General features: G+C 41.8%; 1 protein-coding gene across 1 annotated transcript in view; it reads left to right on the forward strand.

Annotated features, from left to right (window-relative positions):
- The first annotated feature begins 1,057 nt into the window (after nt 1–1,057).
- FRMD3 (FERM domain containing 3) overlaps nt 1,058–16,746 on the forward strand; it is a 329,113-nt gene continuing 313,424 nt past the window's right edge. Inside the window, exon 1 of the mRNA XM_074196651.1 lies at nt 1,058–1,322. Within this exon, the coding sequence (XP_074052752.1) occupies nt 1,176–1,322 (147 nt within the window). The 5' untranslated portion in view covers nt 1,058–1,175. The remainder of the gene's footprint in view (nt 1,323–16,746) is intronic.

Genomic DNA, 16,746 nt, shown 5'->3' on the forward strand with positions numbered 1-16,746 from the left:
AGCAGAGAGACAGCAGAGAGAGACACAACAGAGAGAGAGACAGGAGAGAGAGAGACAGCAGAGAGAGAGACAGCAGAGAGAGAGACAGCAGAGAGAGACAGGAGAGAGACAGGAGAGAGAGACAGCAGAGAGAGAGACAGCAGAGAGAGAGACAGCAGAGAGAGACAGGAGAGAGACAGGAGAGAGAGACAGCAGAGAGAGAGACAGCATAGAAAGAGACAGCACAGAGAGAGGCAGGAGAGAGAGAGACACAGCAGAGAGAGAGACAGCAGAGAGAGAGACAGCATAGAAAGAGACAGCACAGAGAGAGGCAGGAGAGAGAGAGACACAGCAGAGAGAGAGACAGCAGAGAGAGACAGGAGAGAGACAGGAGAGAGAGACAGGAGAGAGAGACAGCAGAGAGAGACAGGAGAGAGACAGGAGAGAGAGACAGCAGAGAGAGAGACAGCATAGAAAGAGACAGCACAGAGAGAGGCAGGAGAGAGAGAGACACAGCAGAGAGAGAGACAGCAGAGAGAGACACAACAGAGAGAGAGACAGGAGAGAGAGAGACAGCAGAGAGAGAGACAGCAGAGAGAGAGACAGCAGAGAGAGACAGGAGAGAGACAGGAGAGAGAGACAGGAGAGAGAGACAGGAGAGAGAGACAGCAGAGAGACAGCAGGGAGGAGGAGGTTGTGAGAAGAGGCAGAGGCAGCGGGAGGAGGGAAGCGGAGCCCGGGGCACACACAGCCTGACGCAGCGGCGGCATCGCAGACAAGGATCCCCCCCCCCCGCGCCCCCTCCCCTCCCCCTCTCCCCCAGCTCAGCCTCGGGCCCTCCCTTTCTCCGTTTCTGTGTGTGTGTGTGTGTGTGTGTGTGTGTGTGTGTGTGTGTGTGTGTGTCTATGTGTGTGAGTCTGTGCGCGCGCGCGTCTCGGTGACGCCGTCAGCCGCCCGGGCTCTCCTGGGCGCGGGCAGAGCCGGCCGGGGCTGGGCGCGGGGGGCGGAGGCGGGGCGGGCGGCCGGGAGTCACCGGCCATCGCGCTCACTCCCGGCATGTCCGGCCGGCGGCAGCCTCTCCCGCCGCCGCCGCCGCCGCCTCCCCGGGGCTGACCGCGGCCCCGTGCTCCCGGCCGCTCGGCGCGCAGCCCGCGAGGGTGTCTCCCGGAGGTTTCCCGCCGCCGGGGCCGCGGTGCATGTTCCCCTCCTGCCGCTGCGTGCGCGGCGGCGGGGGGCCGGCGGGGATGATCCGCTTTCGGAGCTCGAGCATCCGATCGCTGAGCCCGGAGATGAGCTGCACCGTCCGGCTGCTGGACGACTCGGAGATCCGCTGCCAGATCCAGGTGAGGGCGGCGCCGGGGGCCGGGGCCGGGGCCGGGCCTCGCCGGAGTGCGGGAGCCCCCCCCCCCCCCCCCCCCCGCCGCGGCGCCTCCCCGCTGCCCGCGGCCCGCGCCCGGCCCCGCGGGAGCTCCGCCGGCCGCCGCGCCCTCCCCGCCCCGGGCTGCCTCGGACCTGCCGCGGCCCGGCGCGCCCTCGCGGGGCCGGTCACCCCCGGGCTGCACGCGCGGGCAGCCCCGGGGCCCCCGGCCCTCCGCCCGCGCCGGGAAGGCTGCGGAGGGGCGCGCGGCTCCGGGAGCCTCCACAGGGGCTGGCGCGCCGGGCCCGGGGGGCGCTCGGCGGAGTTGTGCCGGGGCCCCGGGGAAGTTCGGCCGTGACGCCGGGCACTCCGGCTGCGGGGAAGCGGGCCCCGCGTGTGCGTGAGTGTGCCTGCGTGTCGGTGCGCGCCCGCCCCTGCCCCGACCCGGGCCTCCGAGGGCGCCCCCGGGGCCGGGCCGGGGCCGCGGCTGGCACTTTGGAGACGCGCGGCGCGCTCTGCCCGCGCCCTGCCCTCGGGGGCACGGGCGCCCCACGGCCGCGGGATAGCGGCTCCGCCCGCGAGCCCGCTGCCCCCCGCGGGGCCGGGCTGTCCCGCCGCGCTCGTGGGGCGCGAGGGCGGCCGCGGAACGGGGCCGAGGCGGCCCGGGGCCGGAGCCGGACCGCATCCCCGCTGCCGGTGGCGCGGCGCGCGCGTGGGCTCCGGCCGAGGCAGCCGGGGCAGCCTGTCAGAGCCCCCCGAGATGAGCCCTCCGCTCCCCTGGCCCGGCCTCCCCCCCACGCAGACACGAGCTAGAACGTTCCCCAAAGCCGCGAGCCTTCCTGGGCCCAGAGGAGGCCGCCCAGCCGGGCCTGGACGGATGCGCCTCCGGCCCCGAGAGCCAGCGAAGAAGCAAGATTCTCATTGCAAAAGAGTTCGGGCAATGAAGCGAGAGAATCCTGGCTCAGACCGCTGTTTGTTGACAGTCTTTTTAGGGTTGCCAAGGCTCCTTCTTCCACTTGGACTTGTGGCCGCACCTTCAGGGTATTTTAGGATAATCTTTATTGCAACAGAAATGTTTTCAACAAGACTTTAGAAAAGATTGAGATCACTTAATCCTGATTTTTGGTTCAGAAAATTAAGCCATCATTTGGCTTTGGGACGCCTCTCTCTCAGAAAGAGTGTGTAGGGCATAATGATGAATGACAATTATGCTTCGAGATCACAAAATCACAAGAATGCTCTGGGAATTTCTAATACTCTTGGAGTAGCAGAGATTGAGAGTTGCTGTCAGTAGGATGTCTCCCAAAGTTGCCATTTGTTTTAAGTAAACAAAGAAAAGAGAGAGAGAGAGAGAGAGAGAGAGAGAGAGAGAGAGAGAGAGAGAGAGAGAGTGTGTGTGTGTGTGTGTGTGTGTGTGTGTGTGTGTGTGTGTGTGTGTGTGTGTGTGTGTTCCTTTTGGTCCAAAGAACATGTTTCTTATGATTAGAAGGGCCTGGGAAGGTTTATTTTATTTTATTTCTTGTTTTGTTTTCTTGTTTTTTTTCCCCCCTTTCATAGAATCACAGATTTAGGAGACCACTTTTTTATGTTCAATAATCTCAGAAGGAAGGACCACCTTGATTCTTCTCTATAATGGATGAAAACTTCATTCTGTCCCTCTTCAAAAAAAATTTTTTTAGGAAGGGGAAAGAACACTGAACCAGGAGCCAGAAGACTAGTTAACACTGTGACTTTGGACAACTAATTTGACTTTTCCAAGCCTCAGTTTCTTTATGTGTAAAATGAGGAGGTGGGACATAATGCCTACCAACATCCCTTCCAGCCTCCTTTAGGGACCTATTCTAGTGTTTAATAATCCTCAGTATCCAGTATTTTAAACCTGATACTGGAGGCAGCCCAGAAACAGCAGGAGATTGCAGACACATGTTTCACTACTTACTGTAGTTCATGGTGAAGGAAAGTCAGCCTGTGGGGGCTGCTGCTGCCTTAGTTCTAATGAGTGTGGAAAATGGAACACTGCACGGATGGCACGGGATGGTGATATCCTTGGAATGCTCACTTGCTATCCTTTCTGTGTGAGTGAATATCCAGGATTTTTCTTAAAGTTCAGTTTATCTAAATGAGCTCCTCTGGACCAGATTCTAGAGGATGGAGGGAAGAAAGGTGATGAACTGGGAGAAAGTGGGATGGGGATGTGTCTATAAATTTCAGGTGACCTTCAGGTGAATTATGGAAACCCTAAAACTATTATTGTTTAGAACAATTTTTTTTTAAAGGGAAAAGTTAAAGATGTTGAAAACTGCTAATGTAAGTGGTAGAGGTTGGCTAGAGCAACTGGAGAAATGATGGTGATGATTTTTTAGACACATTCTTTTCAAGAATGTGCTTGAGGAATTAAGGAATTTATTGTAGTTTATGGTCCCCCTAGGCTGACTTTTCCACTTCTCCGGATTGCTAAAAAAACAACAATCGACATGAAATCATCCATAAGGACCCTTAGTGAGTTCATGATATTTTCAGTTCAATTCAATAACCATTTAACATTTCCCCCTTGCAAGACACTGGACAGGGTTTGAGGAGGCTGCCAAGTTGAATAAGATATAATTCTGGTCCTTGGGAGCTTCGAAGTGCCAAGAAGAGCAAAAATAATAGATGACATTTATACAGCACTTGAGGGTTTGGAAAACACTTCCTGTGCAATTATCTCATATGGTGACCACGGGAAATAGGGCAGGTATTTTCATGCCTTTTTCACAGATAAAAAAACTGAGGCTGAGACAGACAAAAAGTGATTTGGCCAGAAAAACCTTGGTTTGGGTTTATCTTATCCCCACCACCTCCACATACTCTGGGATTCAGTGACAGTTCTTTTCACAAGACTCTCCATATGTCTTTTCCCTCATTATATTCCATGCCTGGTCCTCTCTTCCTCCTCACCTCTGACTCCTCAGCTTGAGGCTTCTACATCTTCTACAACAAACCTTTCCTGTCTTTCCTCTGAGATTATCTCCAATATATCCTGTCCATATCTTGTTTGTGTCTAGTTTTTCTCATATTGTCTTTGTCTCTCTGGCACTTAGCACCACTTTGCTTAATCAATGCTTTTCCTTTGATTGCCTTTTTTTTTTTTCATATCTCATTCTCCATAATTAACTCCCTTGTCATAACTCAAGGTTGAACTGTTGGACCAAAGAATAGTTTTCCAGTTAGCTCTCTTATCAGACTCAGGGATGACAAAATAGCAAGTTTCTCCCTTGGGTGCTTTATTTGGGAAGGATCATTTGTTCTGGCTCTTCTTGTAATGCCTGTTGAGATGAACAAATTTAGAGACATCTCTACTTCACATATTCATATGGATGATTTCTATCCAACTTGTGGCAAAGCTTCCCAAACTCATATTGGCCTGATCAACCATAGTTGGACACACTGTACCTTGACCCCAAAATAAATGAAACTATTTTGATCCTCTTTGAGATCAAAGAATAACACATTTTGTACCTGTATGATCTTGGACAAATCACCTTGTACCTCAGTATCTTCATCTGTAAAATCAAGGGGTTGGATGAGATCAGAGATTCTTAACCTTTTTTTTTTTAGTTCTAGTACCACTTGGAAATTTGGTTAAAACTGGGGAATGCCTTCTCAGAAAAATGCTTTTAAAAGTATACAATTAAATGCAGAGGATACAAGGGAAACTGATTACATTGAAATATAGTGATCAAATTATATATGTATGTGTATGTGTGTCTACATATATGTGTGTGCATGTTTGTATCCCCCCAAAGTCTTAAATATAGCAATTTCATTGACTCCATATCAAGAAATTTCTTATTTAGATTATCTCCAACTTCCCTTCAGCAATTAAGTCATTGTACTGATGATTTAGCCATATTTTGATCTTTTCTTCTTGACATCCAGCAGTTTATTTATTTAGCCAAAGAGTAGCTTTTAAAAATGCTTATTTCAAAACGTTTGTTGTTGAGGAAGCCCTTTGGCAGTGAACAATTTCAAAAAGGGAACAACTTACTGGGCATATTCACCAGGAAGCATCACAGTTAATTACTAGATGGCATATGTAATCCTGAATACTGTAGTGTGTTTTTCATTGGATCCAAAGTGCTGATTCTGTAAACATTTTCCTTTGATGGTGAATGTTTAGTCTAAATGTTGGAAGGAGTCAGCAGTTCCCCTAGATTTGTGCAGTAGTGTAACTTCTAGGGGTATTGAATGCTGAGCCTGAACTTACAGAGTTCAATTGTGGTCTCAGTCACTGTGTGACCCTGGACAAGTCACTTAACCCTGTTGACTTCAGTTTCCTCCTCTGTAAAATGAGTTGGAGAAGGAAGTGGCAAATCATTCCACTATCTCTGCCAAGAAAACCCCAAATAGGGTCATCAACTACAAAAATTTAGCATTTTTTTTTGCAAGGCAATGGGGTTAAGTGACTTGCCCAAGATCACACAGCTAGGTCATTATTAAATGCCTGAGATCATCCTCCTGACTCCAATGCCGGTACTCTATTTGCTGCACGATCTAGCTGTCCCCCAAAATAGCAATTTCTAGGACAAAAATAATTTCTAGGGAGAAAACAAAAGTTGAGATGAGACTAAGAGGAAGAATTTCCAAAAGGTGAGTGTTTGCAGGGTTTTAACTCCCACATTACCTTCCCAACCTCTCTCACCAATCTCTTCTCTCTGCTCACACAGGTATAGCATTTTAGGCTCTCATCTGCACTTGCCTAGATTATTGCAATGGGCTCCTAATTGGTCTTCCTGTCTCAACATTTCCCTCACTCCAAATCATCCTCCATGCAACTGCCAAATTGATTTTCCTTGAACCTCAATCTGATCGTTTCATTCCTCTACTCAATCAATATCCATGGTTCTTATTACCTCTTTGAAAAAAATGCCAACTCCTCTGTTTAGCTTTTAAGACTCTGTACAGCCTTTAAGCTCATTGTATATTATTTTCTATCTGGAATGCTTTTCGAGATACAATCCATCTGACCTGCTCTCTTGGTATGGTACTGCATCTCCCATCCTTGTGGCTCATAATATCCTCCTGCCTCAACTCAACATCATGGAATCTTTGTCTTTCTTCAAGACTCCTCTTGAGTATCACCTTCTAAATAGATCCATATCATTTCTGAATTGCTAGTCTCTTCCCTCTAAAATTATTTTATATATAAATATTTATATTTATTTGTAAATACAAATATATTTATGTTTATTTGGTAATACCAAATATATGAAATATAATTTAACATGATATATATTTAATATAAGCAATATATATATATTATACTTATATTTTATATATTATATACTTCTTACCCCATTGGGGTTTGTTTCCTTCTTTGTACCCTATAGCACTGGCATAGCTCATGACCTGCTGGTAATAGTTCCTTAACAAGATGCTTTTGATTGTTAGACTAGGGAGCAAGACTATATTAGGAGGCCTGGAGAAGGAATATTGAATGGTGAATACCTATTTGTCCTCCCATTTGAGATCTCCTACCTGATATTCCATGTATGCCATAGTATTTGGATTTTTGGTTGAATAGAAGACTTTGCATAGTGACTTAGACACCAGTATAGCTTAGTAAATATTTTATTTATTGTTTAAATAATTTTTGCTAGATGATAGGGGTTCTTAATCTGTCTTTTCAGTTGTGAATAATGAGAGTAGGTTGGAATAACAAAAAGAAATAGAAAATAAATCAGGAAATTTTGTTCTTCTGATGCAACTAGCTGTATTACCTGCAGTAAATCATTTTGAATCCTGGCTTCAGTCAGTTTCCATATTTTTAAAATGAAAGGGTGGGATAAGATTATCTCCAAGGTGCATTTTAGTTCTAAAATTGTCTATATATATGTTGGGTATGTGTGAAAGCATCCATTAGATTTTTTTAATTTGTTTTATTTTGTTTTTGTTTCAGATCTGTGATTTATTGATACAAGGAATTACTTTTGAGGAAATTCCCTCCAGTAATGCAGTTCGAAACAGTGTTCCTTAACTTAATTTTATAAAGTTTCCTTGGGGCATTTTGAGATCAAATAGCTTGCCCAGGGTCTCTCTATTTCTCAGACCCTGCTGCTTGTGATGGTATAGTATTGTGGAGGCACCTAGGTGGTTTGATGGAGAGAAACAGAAAGACCTGAGTTCAAATGTGGCCTCAGACACATATTATGTGACCTTGAGTAAGTCAGTTAACATCTGTTTTCCTTAATCCTCTGGAGATGGAGATGGCAAACCACTCCAATATCTTTTGCCTAGAAAACCCCTTGGACAGTATGGTTCATAAAGAATTTGATGCAACTGAATAACAACTTAATAGATGTTTGCTAAATTGAATTGGTTCTATGATAGTTAACTCTAAGCCTTGAATATTGCTCTCATTTTCAGAAATGTCTCCTGAACTTAATTCCTTCTTATTTTCCCTTTATCATTGAAGGATTAAAAAAACCACAATAAACCATTGTGTAGATTAAATCATGTTTCAACTTTAGCATTATATAGCAAGTTTCTACATAGTAGTATAAGCAGGTGTCCAAGCCATATCCAATGCATTATCTGTTTATTTAAAAAAAATCTAGACAGCTAGCAAAAATAAATTTGGACAATTTCTTGGCAGTTTGTTGTTTGTGATTTAAACCTATATTTATTTGTTCAGAATTAATTTGGCCTTCTAGTAGGCTAAGAGACAGCTAGAATAATTTTCTTTGAGTTATTTAGCAAGAATGATTCGTCCTGTTACAGTATTAATTCATTGCCTTGTCATAGATTGTAGGTCTAAACTAGGAAGGGAGTGCAGAGGACATATCCTCAAATTCCATTATTTTTCAAATAAGGAAGCTCACGTCCTGACAGGTTATTTAGGTGCTAACTACATAACTTATGTCAACCTAGGCCTTTGACTCCAAAGTCAGTGCCCATTCTACTAAAAATGAGAAAAATCGGTTCCTTTAACATAACTAAATATTTAAAGAAAGATGCTTTAAGTAAATGCAGGGAAATATGGCCACACTAAAAATAGTTGGAAAGCATTCAAACCACTAGATCCTTTAAAAATCCCACTTGTGAAATTTTATATAGATTCAATTTATATTTAACTCCCCTTTCTTAACCTTTAACAACTCATCCTATTGATCACCTGATTATTACTTCATGGTGTGATTTCATCTCTTACCTACTGTAAGTGAAGATGAGCATAATTCATCTATTTCTTAATGGAAATATTTGTGAGTTGAGGCAGATGAAAATCTCATAGTCTTAGTAGCCAACTCTGCCAATGAGTCTCTTTGAACTTCCCCAATCTTACCCATGTGATCTTGAGATGAGAATCAAAAGGTTCATGGCCAAAGCCATCCTTGAAACTTCTTTGCTTGCTTAAAGCCTATTAGAACTTGCCTTTGGTTGGCATTGATTTGGCATGGGTATACCATGATAAACTATGTTATAACACAGGAAAAGCTCTGCTATTATTGGGTTGAGAAAATAAGACTACCTGATGGTATTCCACAGACTATGGAGAAAATTGAACAGGAAGGGAACATATGGGAGAGATGTGGTACCTTAGATATCTTAAGCAATCACCTAGTTGATGATGATTTGACTTTCATTTCTTTGAGGTGGTTAGTGGCCTCATGGAGAGGTTATGTGATAATAATGGGAAGAGAACAGGACTATTAATCAGTGGATCTGGGTTCCAGTCCTGGTTCTGCAATTCACCTTTGAGAGGTCAATTAACTTTTGTAGGTTTCAATTTATCAACTATAACATGAAGAGATTGATTTAAAAATGGCCTTGGATATCCATTTTAGGTGTTCATATACAAACTTAAAAGAGGAGTTTTTAGCCTGGAATCTATGAACTTGTCTTTTAAATATATTTTGATAATTTTGTGATTCTTTTTAAAAATAATTTTTGTTGATGATTTTTTGTTTCTTACATCATCATAGCATCCCATGCAGACAGCTAGGTGGCATAGTAGATAGAACACTCACCTTGGATTCAGGAGGATGGGAGTTCGAATTTGACCTCAGACACTTACCACTTACTAGCTGTATGGCCTTGGGCAAGTCACATAATCCTGATTGCCCTGCATCCAGGGCCATCTCCAGTCATCCTGATTCATATCTGGCCACCGGACCCAGATGTCTCTGGAGGTGAAAGTGAGGCTGGTGACTTAGCACAGCATCCCCCTCACTCAAATCCAGTTCACATACTTGGCATGACATCACCTCTTTGATGTTGTGGTCTTCTTAGAAAATGAAGAATAAATATTATTATTATTATTATTATTATTATTATTATTATTCCATACATCCCTCTCCAATTTTTTAAGAGAGGAAAACCTGTGCAATATGGGAAATCTGTGGATTTCCTCCCTACACAATGATTGAAAGCATTTTTTCATTTTGACTATAGACAAGGATTGATTTTTTTTGAAAACTGCCTGTTTATATCCTTTGACCATTTATCCTTTGAGAAAGGACTTGTATTCTTATAAATTTGACTTAGTTCATGATATATTTTAGAAATGAATCCTTTATCAGAAACACTAGTTGTGGAAATGAAGCAAACATTTTATCAAGCACCTACCATGGAGCAGGTCTTGTGCTTAAGTTCTTCACAAACATTATTTCATTTGACAGAAGGAGAGTATAAGCTTCATCATTCTGCCAAAGGGGGGTCCCTGGCACAAAGAAGGATCCATCAGTTAAGCATCCCTTTCTCTCTAAAGATCTTTAAAATCTCTTGCAATTTCAAAATTTTGTGATTCTGTGTCAAACATATCCTTACCAAAGAAACAGAGATGGTTACTTTCCAATTGACTGCAGTTAACTTAGGCTCTTATGTCTTGATTTCTTTGGGGTGTTAGTAATGGTTGTTTGCGGAGCCAGGCTGAGCTGAACTATTTCTGCTTTTTTATTAGGTCTACATAGCTTGGATGACATAGTGTGGGTGACTGCTAATTGTAGTGGCTTCAGAAGAAATGCATCTTGGTCCTCCAAGCTTTCATGTGGTATAAGTTGAAATACCATCAGACCTCAGAGAAGAGTGTGTTCATGTGAAATACTCAATTGGTCCTCTTCGTATTAGCAGTCACTATGATGATTTGACTTTCATTGACTTTTCATTTCTATCTATATGCACACATTTATATGTATGTATAATGTAATGTTAATGTGCAAATTGAATATACCCATTGTGAATGCTGTAGGAAGCATCAAGTATTGTTTTTCATTTGAACTATAACAAAAGCTGCCATTTGTTCAGCTAGAATGAAGTGAGATATAGAAAGCAGACTGTCAAATTAAGCCTCGTTTTGATTCACTCAATTCCAGTCAATAAACATTTATCAAATATCTATAATGTCAAGATACTGTGAACAAAGATAACTAAGGTGGGTATAGCCCTTCATCTAACAATTTGTATAAATGCTAATTAAGCACCTGTTCTATTCAAGTCCTGAGTGGCCTGGTGGGTTGAGCCCCATGAGGAGTCTAGAAGACTCATCTTCCAGAGTTCAAATCTGACCTCATATACTTATTACTTGTGTGATCCTGCACAAGTCACTTAACCCTGTTTGTCTCAGTGTCCTCATCTGTAAAATGAACTGGAGAAGGAAGTGACAAACTACTCCAGAATCTTTGCCAAGAAAATCCCGAATGGGGTCATAAAGAGTCAGGTATGATTGAAAAACAACTGAACAGCAACAAATATTCAAGTTCCTGGAGAATCGATCAGTCAGTAAGCTTTTATTACTTACCATGTACTCAGTTTTCTGCAAAAAAGGAGCAAAAACACGGCCCCTGATTTCAAGGATACACATTCTAATGGGGGGAGGCATGCAAACAAACGCATGATTATAGACATAAAAGTTGGAAGATCATCCCAAAGAGAAGGCCTTAGCAATAGGGGAGACCATGGAAGATCATCCCAAAGGGAAGGTCTTGGCAATAGGGGAGACCAGGAAATGACTCTTATAGAAGGAGGCATTTGAACTGAGAATTGAAGGAAGCCAGAGGCATGTGAGGTAGGAGAGCCTTTTCACAGCCAATGGAAAGGCAGGAGATGGTATATCATAAGAAAGGAACTGGGAGACAGCTAAACACTGGATAAGGGAGGGAGGGAATAAAGAATTAGAAGACTTGAAAGTTGTGGATGAGCCATTTTGTAAAGGGTTTTAAAGGCCAAATCAAGTAAAAAGACAAAATGAAACATCTTGAGTCCCTTCCTCAAGGAGTTTATGTTCTTCTAGGGGTGGGATTATAACTTGTAAAAAGATGACTATACATGAAGAGACTAGAAGCGTAACTTTGTTCTGCTGCTAACGCACTGTGTGACCATGGCCAAGAGATTTGGGGGTGGTGGAGTTAGCCTAAAAAGTGATCATGAGAATAATTTTAGAACTGGTCTGGTGGATAATCTTTTTTTTTCCTTGGTTTTTGCAAGGCAATGGGGTTAAGTGACTTGCCCAAGGTCATACAGGTAATTATTTAGTGTTTGAGGCTGGATTTAAACTCTGGTCCTCCTAACTGCAGGACTGGTGCTCTAACCACTTAGCTGGCTGCTAGTGGAGGATCTCACAGCAGTGAGTGATAGACTGATAAGGGATCAGAAAAAATAGTATTGTGATCAGTAGTCATTAAAGGCAGGTTTTGCAAATGTGGGCATGGAGCTGTTCAGCTTTCTGTATCAAGAATATAAGGATATTGGTTTTAAGGCTTTGGTGTTGGAAGGGATGGAGAGCTGTCCAATTCTTATGGAGGCATCTATTTACCAAGTGCTTTTCTGGCAGCGAGATGATTTGGAGAATTTCTGACAGGTGCTAATTAGGTACAACTCATGGGGACAGATACTTTAAGCATCATGGGTCTAGTTACCCCTTCCGATGACACTTGGGATTTATGGTCTGAGTTGCTGTGGCTGAAAAAGATTCATGGAATCTCTAAATTGGGAGGAATCTCAGAGACCATTTAATTGAATCAATAGGGTAAAGTCTGCCTTTCTGCAAATTAATACCAATAGATCCCAGCTCTGTCTGGAGTCACACAAATCAAGTCTAGTCCCCCTTCTATAGAATGGTATTTTAAATACCTGTAATCAGCTATCATTTTCTGGCCCCTTAAATTTTCTTTTTGTTAATCTCAGACCATCCTTTAATAAAAAGTTTTGTAACAATTATTGTGCCATGGACCTCTTGGCAGACAGGTGAAGTCTATAGAACCCCTCTCAGAATGATGCTTTTAAATGCATTGGAGTTGTTGAAATATAGTTATCAAATCACTTCTTGGCCTTTTGGCTAAGATCAAATGTAGAAATATAGTTATCAAAAATAATTTAAGGGTCCACGGTTAAGAGCTCCTGTGAGACTAGCCTTCAGGGGATGACCTTGGCCATGCTGGTCCTTGGACAGATACTTAATCCAGTGTTGGCTCCATACTTGAAACCTTTTCAGTGAGGTAAGACTGGTCTTGGAACTTGTGCCCAGTGACATAGTCTTTGAGATACCTTGGCCACTCTTAGGTCATGAGGAGGCATCAGGGGAGGACTTTAAGAGAGGAATGAGCAGCAGTGTAGAGTAGTGGATAGAAGAATGCCTTAGAGTCACCTTGTGGAACCAGGAATACTTGAATTTGAATTCCATTTCATACATAAAATAACTCTTTGGTCCTGGCAAATCACTTTTCCTCTGGACCTCAGTTTCTTCATCTATAAAATAATGGCGTTGAACTCAATTTTTTAAGTTTCCAGTTTAAGAACTGTGATCCTAAGAATGGGAGGAAAATTGCCTCTGCCCCAAATCTAGGGAATGGCAGTTTTAAAGTTGAATTTTGTCAATGATATAGAAAATTTTATGGAATTGTAAATGACAAGGAGAAAAATCAGTGGCTGAGTTGCAGTTCATGCTTATGATGACATATTTCCTAGTTTTAAATTGGCTTTTTAAGCCAGTGTGAAATTGGCCTCTTCCATGATAGCTTAGCAGCAGCAGAGGGTAATTTTGGCCACATTACCAAAAAACAAGGTAATGTGTTAACTGGAGTGGACAGACTTGACAGTCACCTTAGAGACAAAGTGATGGTCAGCTGTTGTCATTTGCAGAAGTTACTTCCCCTACAGAATATGTCACACAGTTCTCAATAAATGTGAGGTTTTGAATTATTTATTCTTGTCACCTTGCCCATGAGGTATAAGAAAAATGGAGGGAGATTTACAAAATGGTGTAACTTATAATGATCAGAAAACTTAAAAAGTATTCTTAAAGTAGACTTTGTTTGAGGGGTAACTTTTTTTAAAGAATCTTTGTCAAATGGTCCTTTAAGATCCTATATTTGTCTGTTTGGAACACTTTTAATATTCCAGGATATGATCTACTAGCCAAGGGATGGTGTCCAAACTATTCACCCCATGTGTGACTGTGTTGGTCAGTGTGATAACTGATTAAGCTGATAACAATTTACATTTACAAGCTAACACCACTTAGTGGGAATAATGAATCTTCTGAAGTGGATGCATTATTCAAATCTGCACCGCATATGACCATTGGGCTGGAACTGATGTCATATTTTACACAATTATAACCTCGAATAGTGCAAGTTTGAATGTATGAGACCCCTTCAAGCAATTCATTGTTAGGACCTGCTTAGTATTTTACATAATATTTTCATTTGAGCCTCACAACAACCATTTGAGAGACAAGTATTACAGATATTAAGATCTCTATTTTGCAGTTGAGGAAACTGAGACTCTGTCTGTATATGGAGAGAGTGCATTGCTTTCCCAGAGTTAGAAAACCTTGGAATGATGTTTGACTCTTAAACCTTCCTGCTTGAAGCTAGAAATTTTCATCTCGGCATTCTCATCTCCTACATAGCTAATAGACAGTTGGCTATTGGGGCATTGTAGTTAGTCTTGATCAAGAATCAATTAATCATTTAGCAAAGACTTATTAAGCACCTACTGTATGCAAGAGACTGGACTAAAGCACTCCGGTCACCATTTTAACGAAAGAACCAGTTCCTTCTCTCAGAGAATTTAAATCTAACAAACCCATTTCAGATCTTGCCCCAGATATTCAAGAGCTGTGTGGCCCTCCATAGGTTTCTTAAGCTTCTTTCTGGCTTAGCTGTCTGATCTATAAAACCAAAATAAGAATAGCTTCTACCACACATAGTGTTGTTGTGAGGATCAAAATAGAAAATTTATGTAAATTGCTTTGCATACCTTAAAGTTCCATATAAATGTTAGCTTTTATGATTAAAGATAGGTAGGTAGTGGAGCCCACAAATACTGAGGGGGTGAGGGAGACCCGAATTCAAATATGACTTCACCTTAAATTCCATTGGCTTCAGGTTATTCAACTGTAAAATGAGAATAATAGTGAGAATAATAAGTCTAAGGTCTCTTGAGGACCAGATGAGATAATATTTGAAGGACCCTTGTCTTAGTGCAAGCATAAAGTAAGCCCTACAGAAATGTTACCACACCACCACAATCACCACCATCACCATCACATACTACTACTGCTACTACTACCATCATTACCTCTAACACGTGTATCAATACTACCACCACCACCACCAAAACCACTACCACCACTATTACTACCACCACCACTACCACTTCCACTATCACCACCATTACCACCAGCACTACAACAATCACCCTCACCCCCACCACCATGCTGCCATATTTTGGTATCCTTTCTTTTCATTCTTTCTCTCCTAGCTTCCAGCCTAGGTCTTCTACTATAACCATCCAACACTCTTCCTGTCTCCTCTCTCCATCTCCTTCAGACTCCCTGTAAACTTGTTTTAAAGCATTGAGCTTAGGTGGTCTGACTGCAGTGTTCTAAATTTTGGGCATAGTCAATAGTAGACTAACAAACACATATCAATATACACATGTGTTTATATCACACACATGAATATATGTATGTATAAAGATATGTTTCTCTCCCTCTCTCTTCCCTCTATCCTCTCTCTTTCTCTTTGTCTCTCTCTCTCTCCTCTCTCTCTCTCTCTCTCTCTCTCTCTCTGTCTCTGTCTCTGTCTGTCTGTGTCTTTGTCTCTGTGTCTGTCCCTCTGTCTGTCTGTCTCTGTCTCTCTCATTTCTCTATCTCTGTTTCTCAAATATTTTGTCCTTCTCCCTCATCCATTTGGGAAGATGAACCAGAAATGGGCCTAGAATTAAGGTATGGTAGAGCAGGAAGGAATCCTCCTAATAATCCAGTTCAAGGGTCAGCAAACTACAGCTTAAAGGTCAAATCTACCGGAAACTTGATTTTATACTGCCCATGAGTTAAGAATGATTTTTATATTTATAAATATAATAAAACTTTATTGCTTATGGAGAGTATGCTGTAATATAGAATCTGCCTTCAAGGAACTTTCTAAAGCAGCTGGGTGCAATGTCATGAGAGGACTTCCTATATTAACATAAAGCATAAGTAATTGCATCACTTGTAGCTTTGTAAATTATAATACCATAATGATAACTTTTGCTATGGCTCTTTATGATCGATTGCTTCCCCCAGGTCCTTTAATTTCTTTGTATCTTAGCTTCCCTTTGTATCAGATATGAGAATTATTTTTTTTACTTAGGTTCTAGGCATATTATGAAGATTAATGAAAGGAAAATAAAGTACTGCGAACACCTTAATAGGCATTTGAAATGATTAGTAGGTCACATGACCAAAAACTAACACTAATAACTGAATTTCATAAATAAATTTACATGTGTGTATATAAATAATATATACCTCTATGTAATATATATACATATACATATATCTGTCAGAAAGCAGAAATGTTAATTAGTGGTAACATCAAATGATTAGTAAATTAATAAATAAGAATTCTTTCCATACTAAAAGATAGCTATTTGTTAGATTCAGACTTTAATGTTTATGTTTCAAATATTATTTGACTGAACCCAGATCTCCAGTGGTGACAATGTGAAATATTTTAAATTCAAGCATATTTTTATTTACTTGTAAATTGAGATGTGATGAAGATTAAAATGTTGCTTTAAAACCAACAAAAGATGAACTTTGTAGTAAGATGTTGACAGAGTTCTGATTAATAAGATAATGGGATTGTTGTTGCATTAATTGAAATATTGTATGGAGCTGGGTGATAATCCTACTATCCAAAACTTATCAGACTTGGTTTTTTTTGGCAGCCTGCAAGCAGAATAATTTTTATCTGTCTTCTATACCAATGCCAGGCTGGCCACAATCTTTATCTCATCATTCAATCTGATTAAAAAGAACACTTTTTAACTACTAAACATTTTGTCTAAGTATATATCTACAATAGACAAATGCATTTCCTAGTGGTGCCTTCTGCATTTGGGAGAAATCAGGCATGGTTTTTAATAAATACTTTGACTGAATA

The sequence above is a fragment of the Macrotis lagotis genome, chromosome 8, assembly GCF_037893015.1.
Source record: "Macrotis lagotis isolate mMagLag1 chromosome 8, bilby.v1.9.chrom.fasta, whole genome shotgun sequence".
Classification (NCBI taxonomy): Eukaryota; Metazoa; Chordata; class Mammalia; order Peramelemorphia; family Peramelidae; genus Macrotis; species Macrotis lagotis.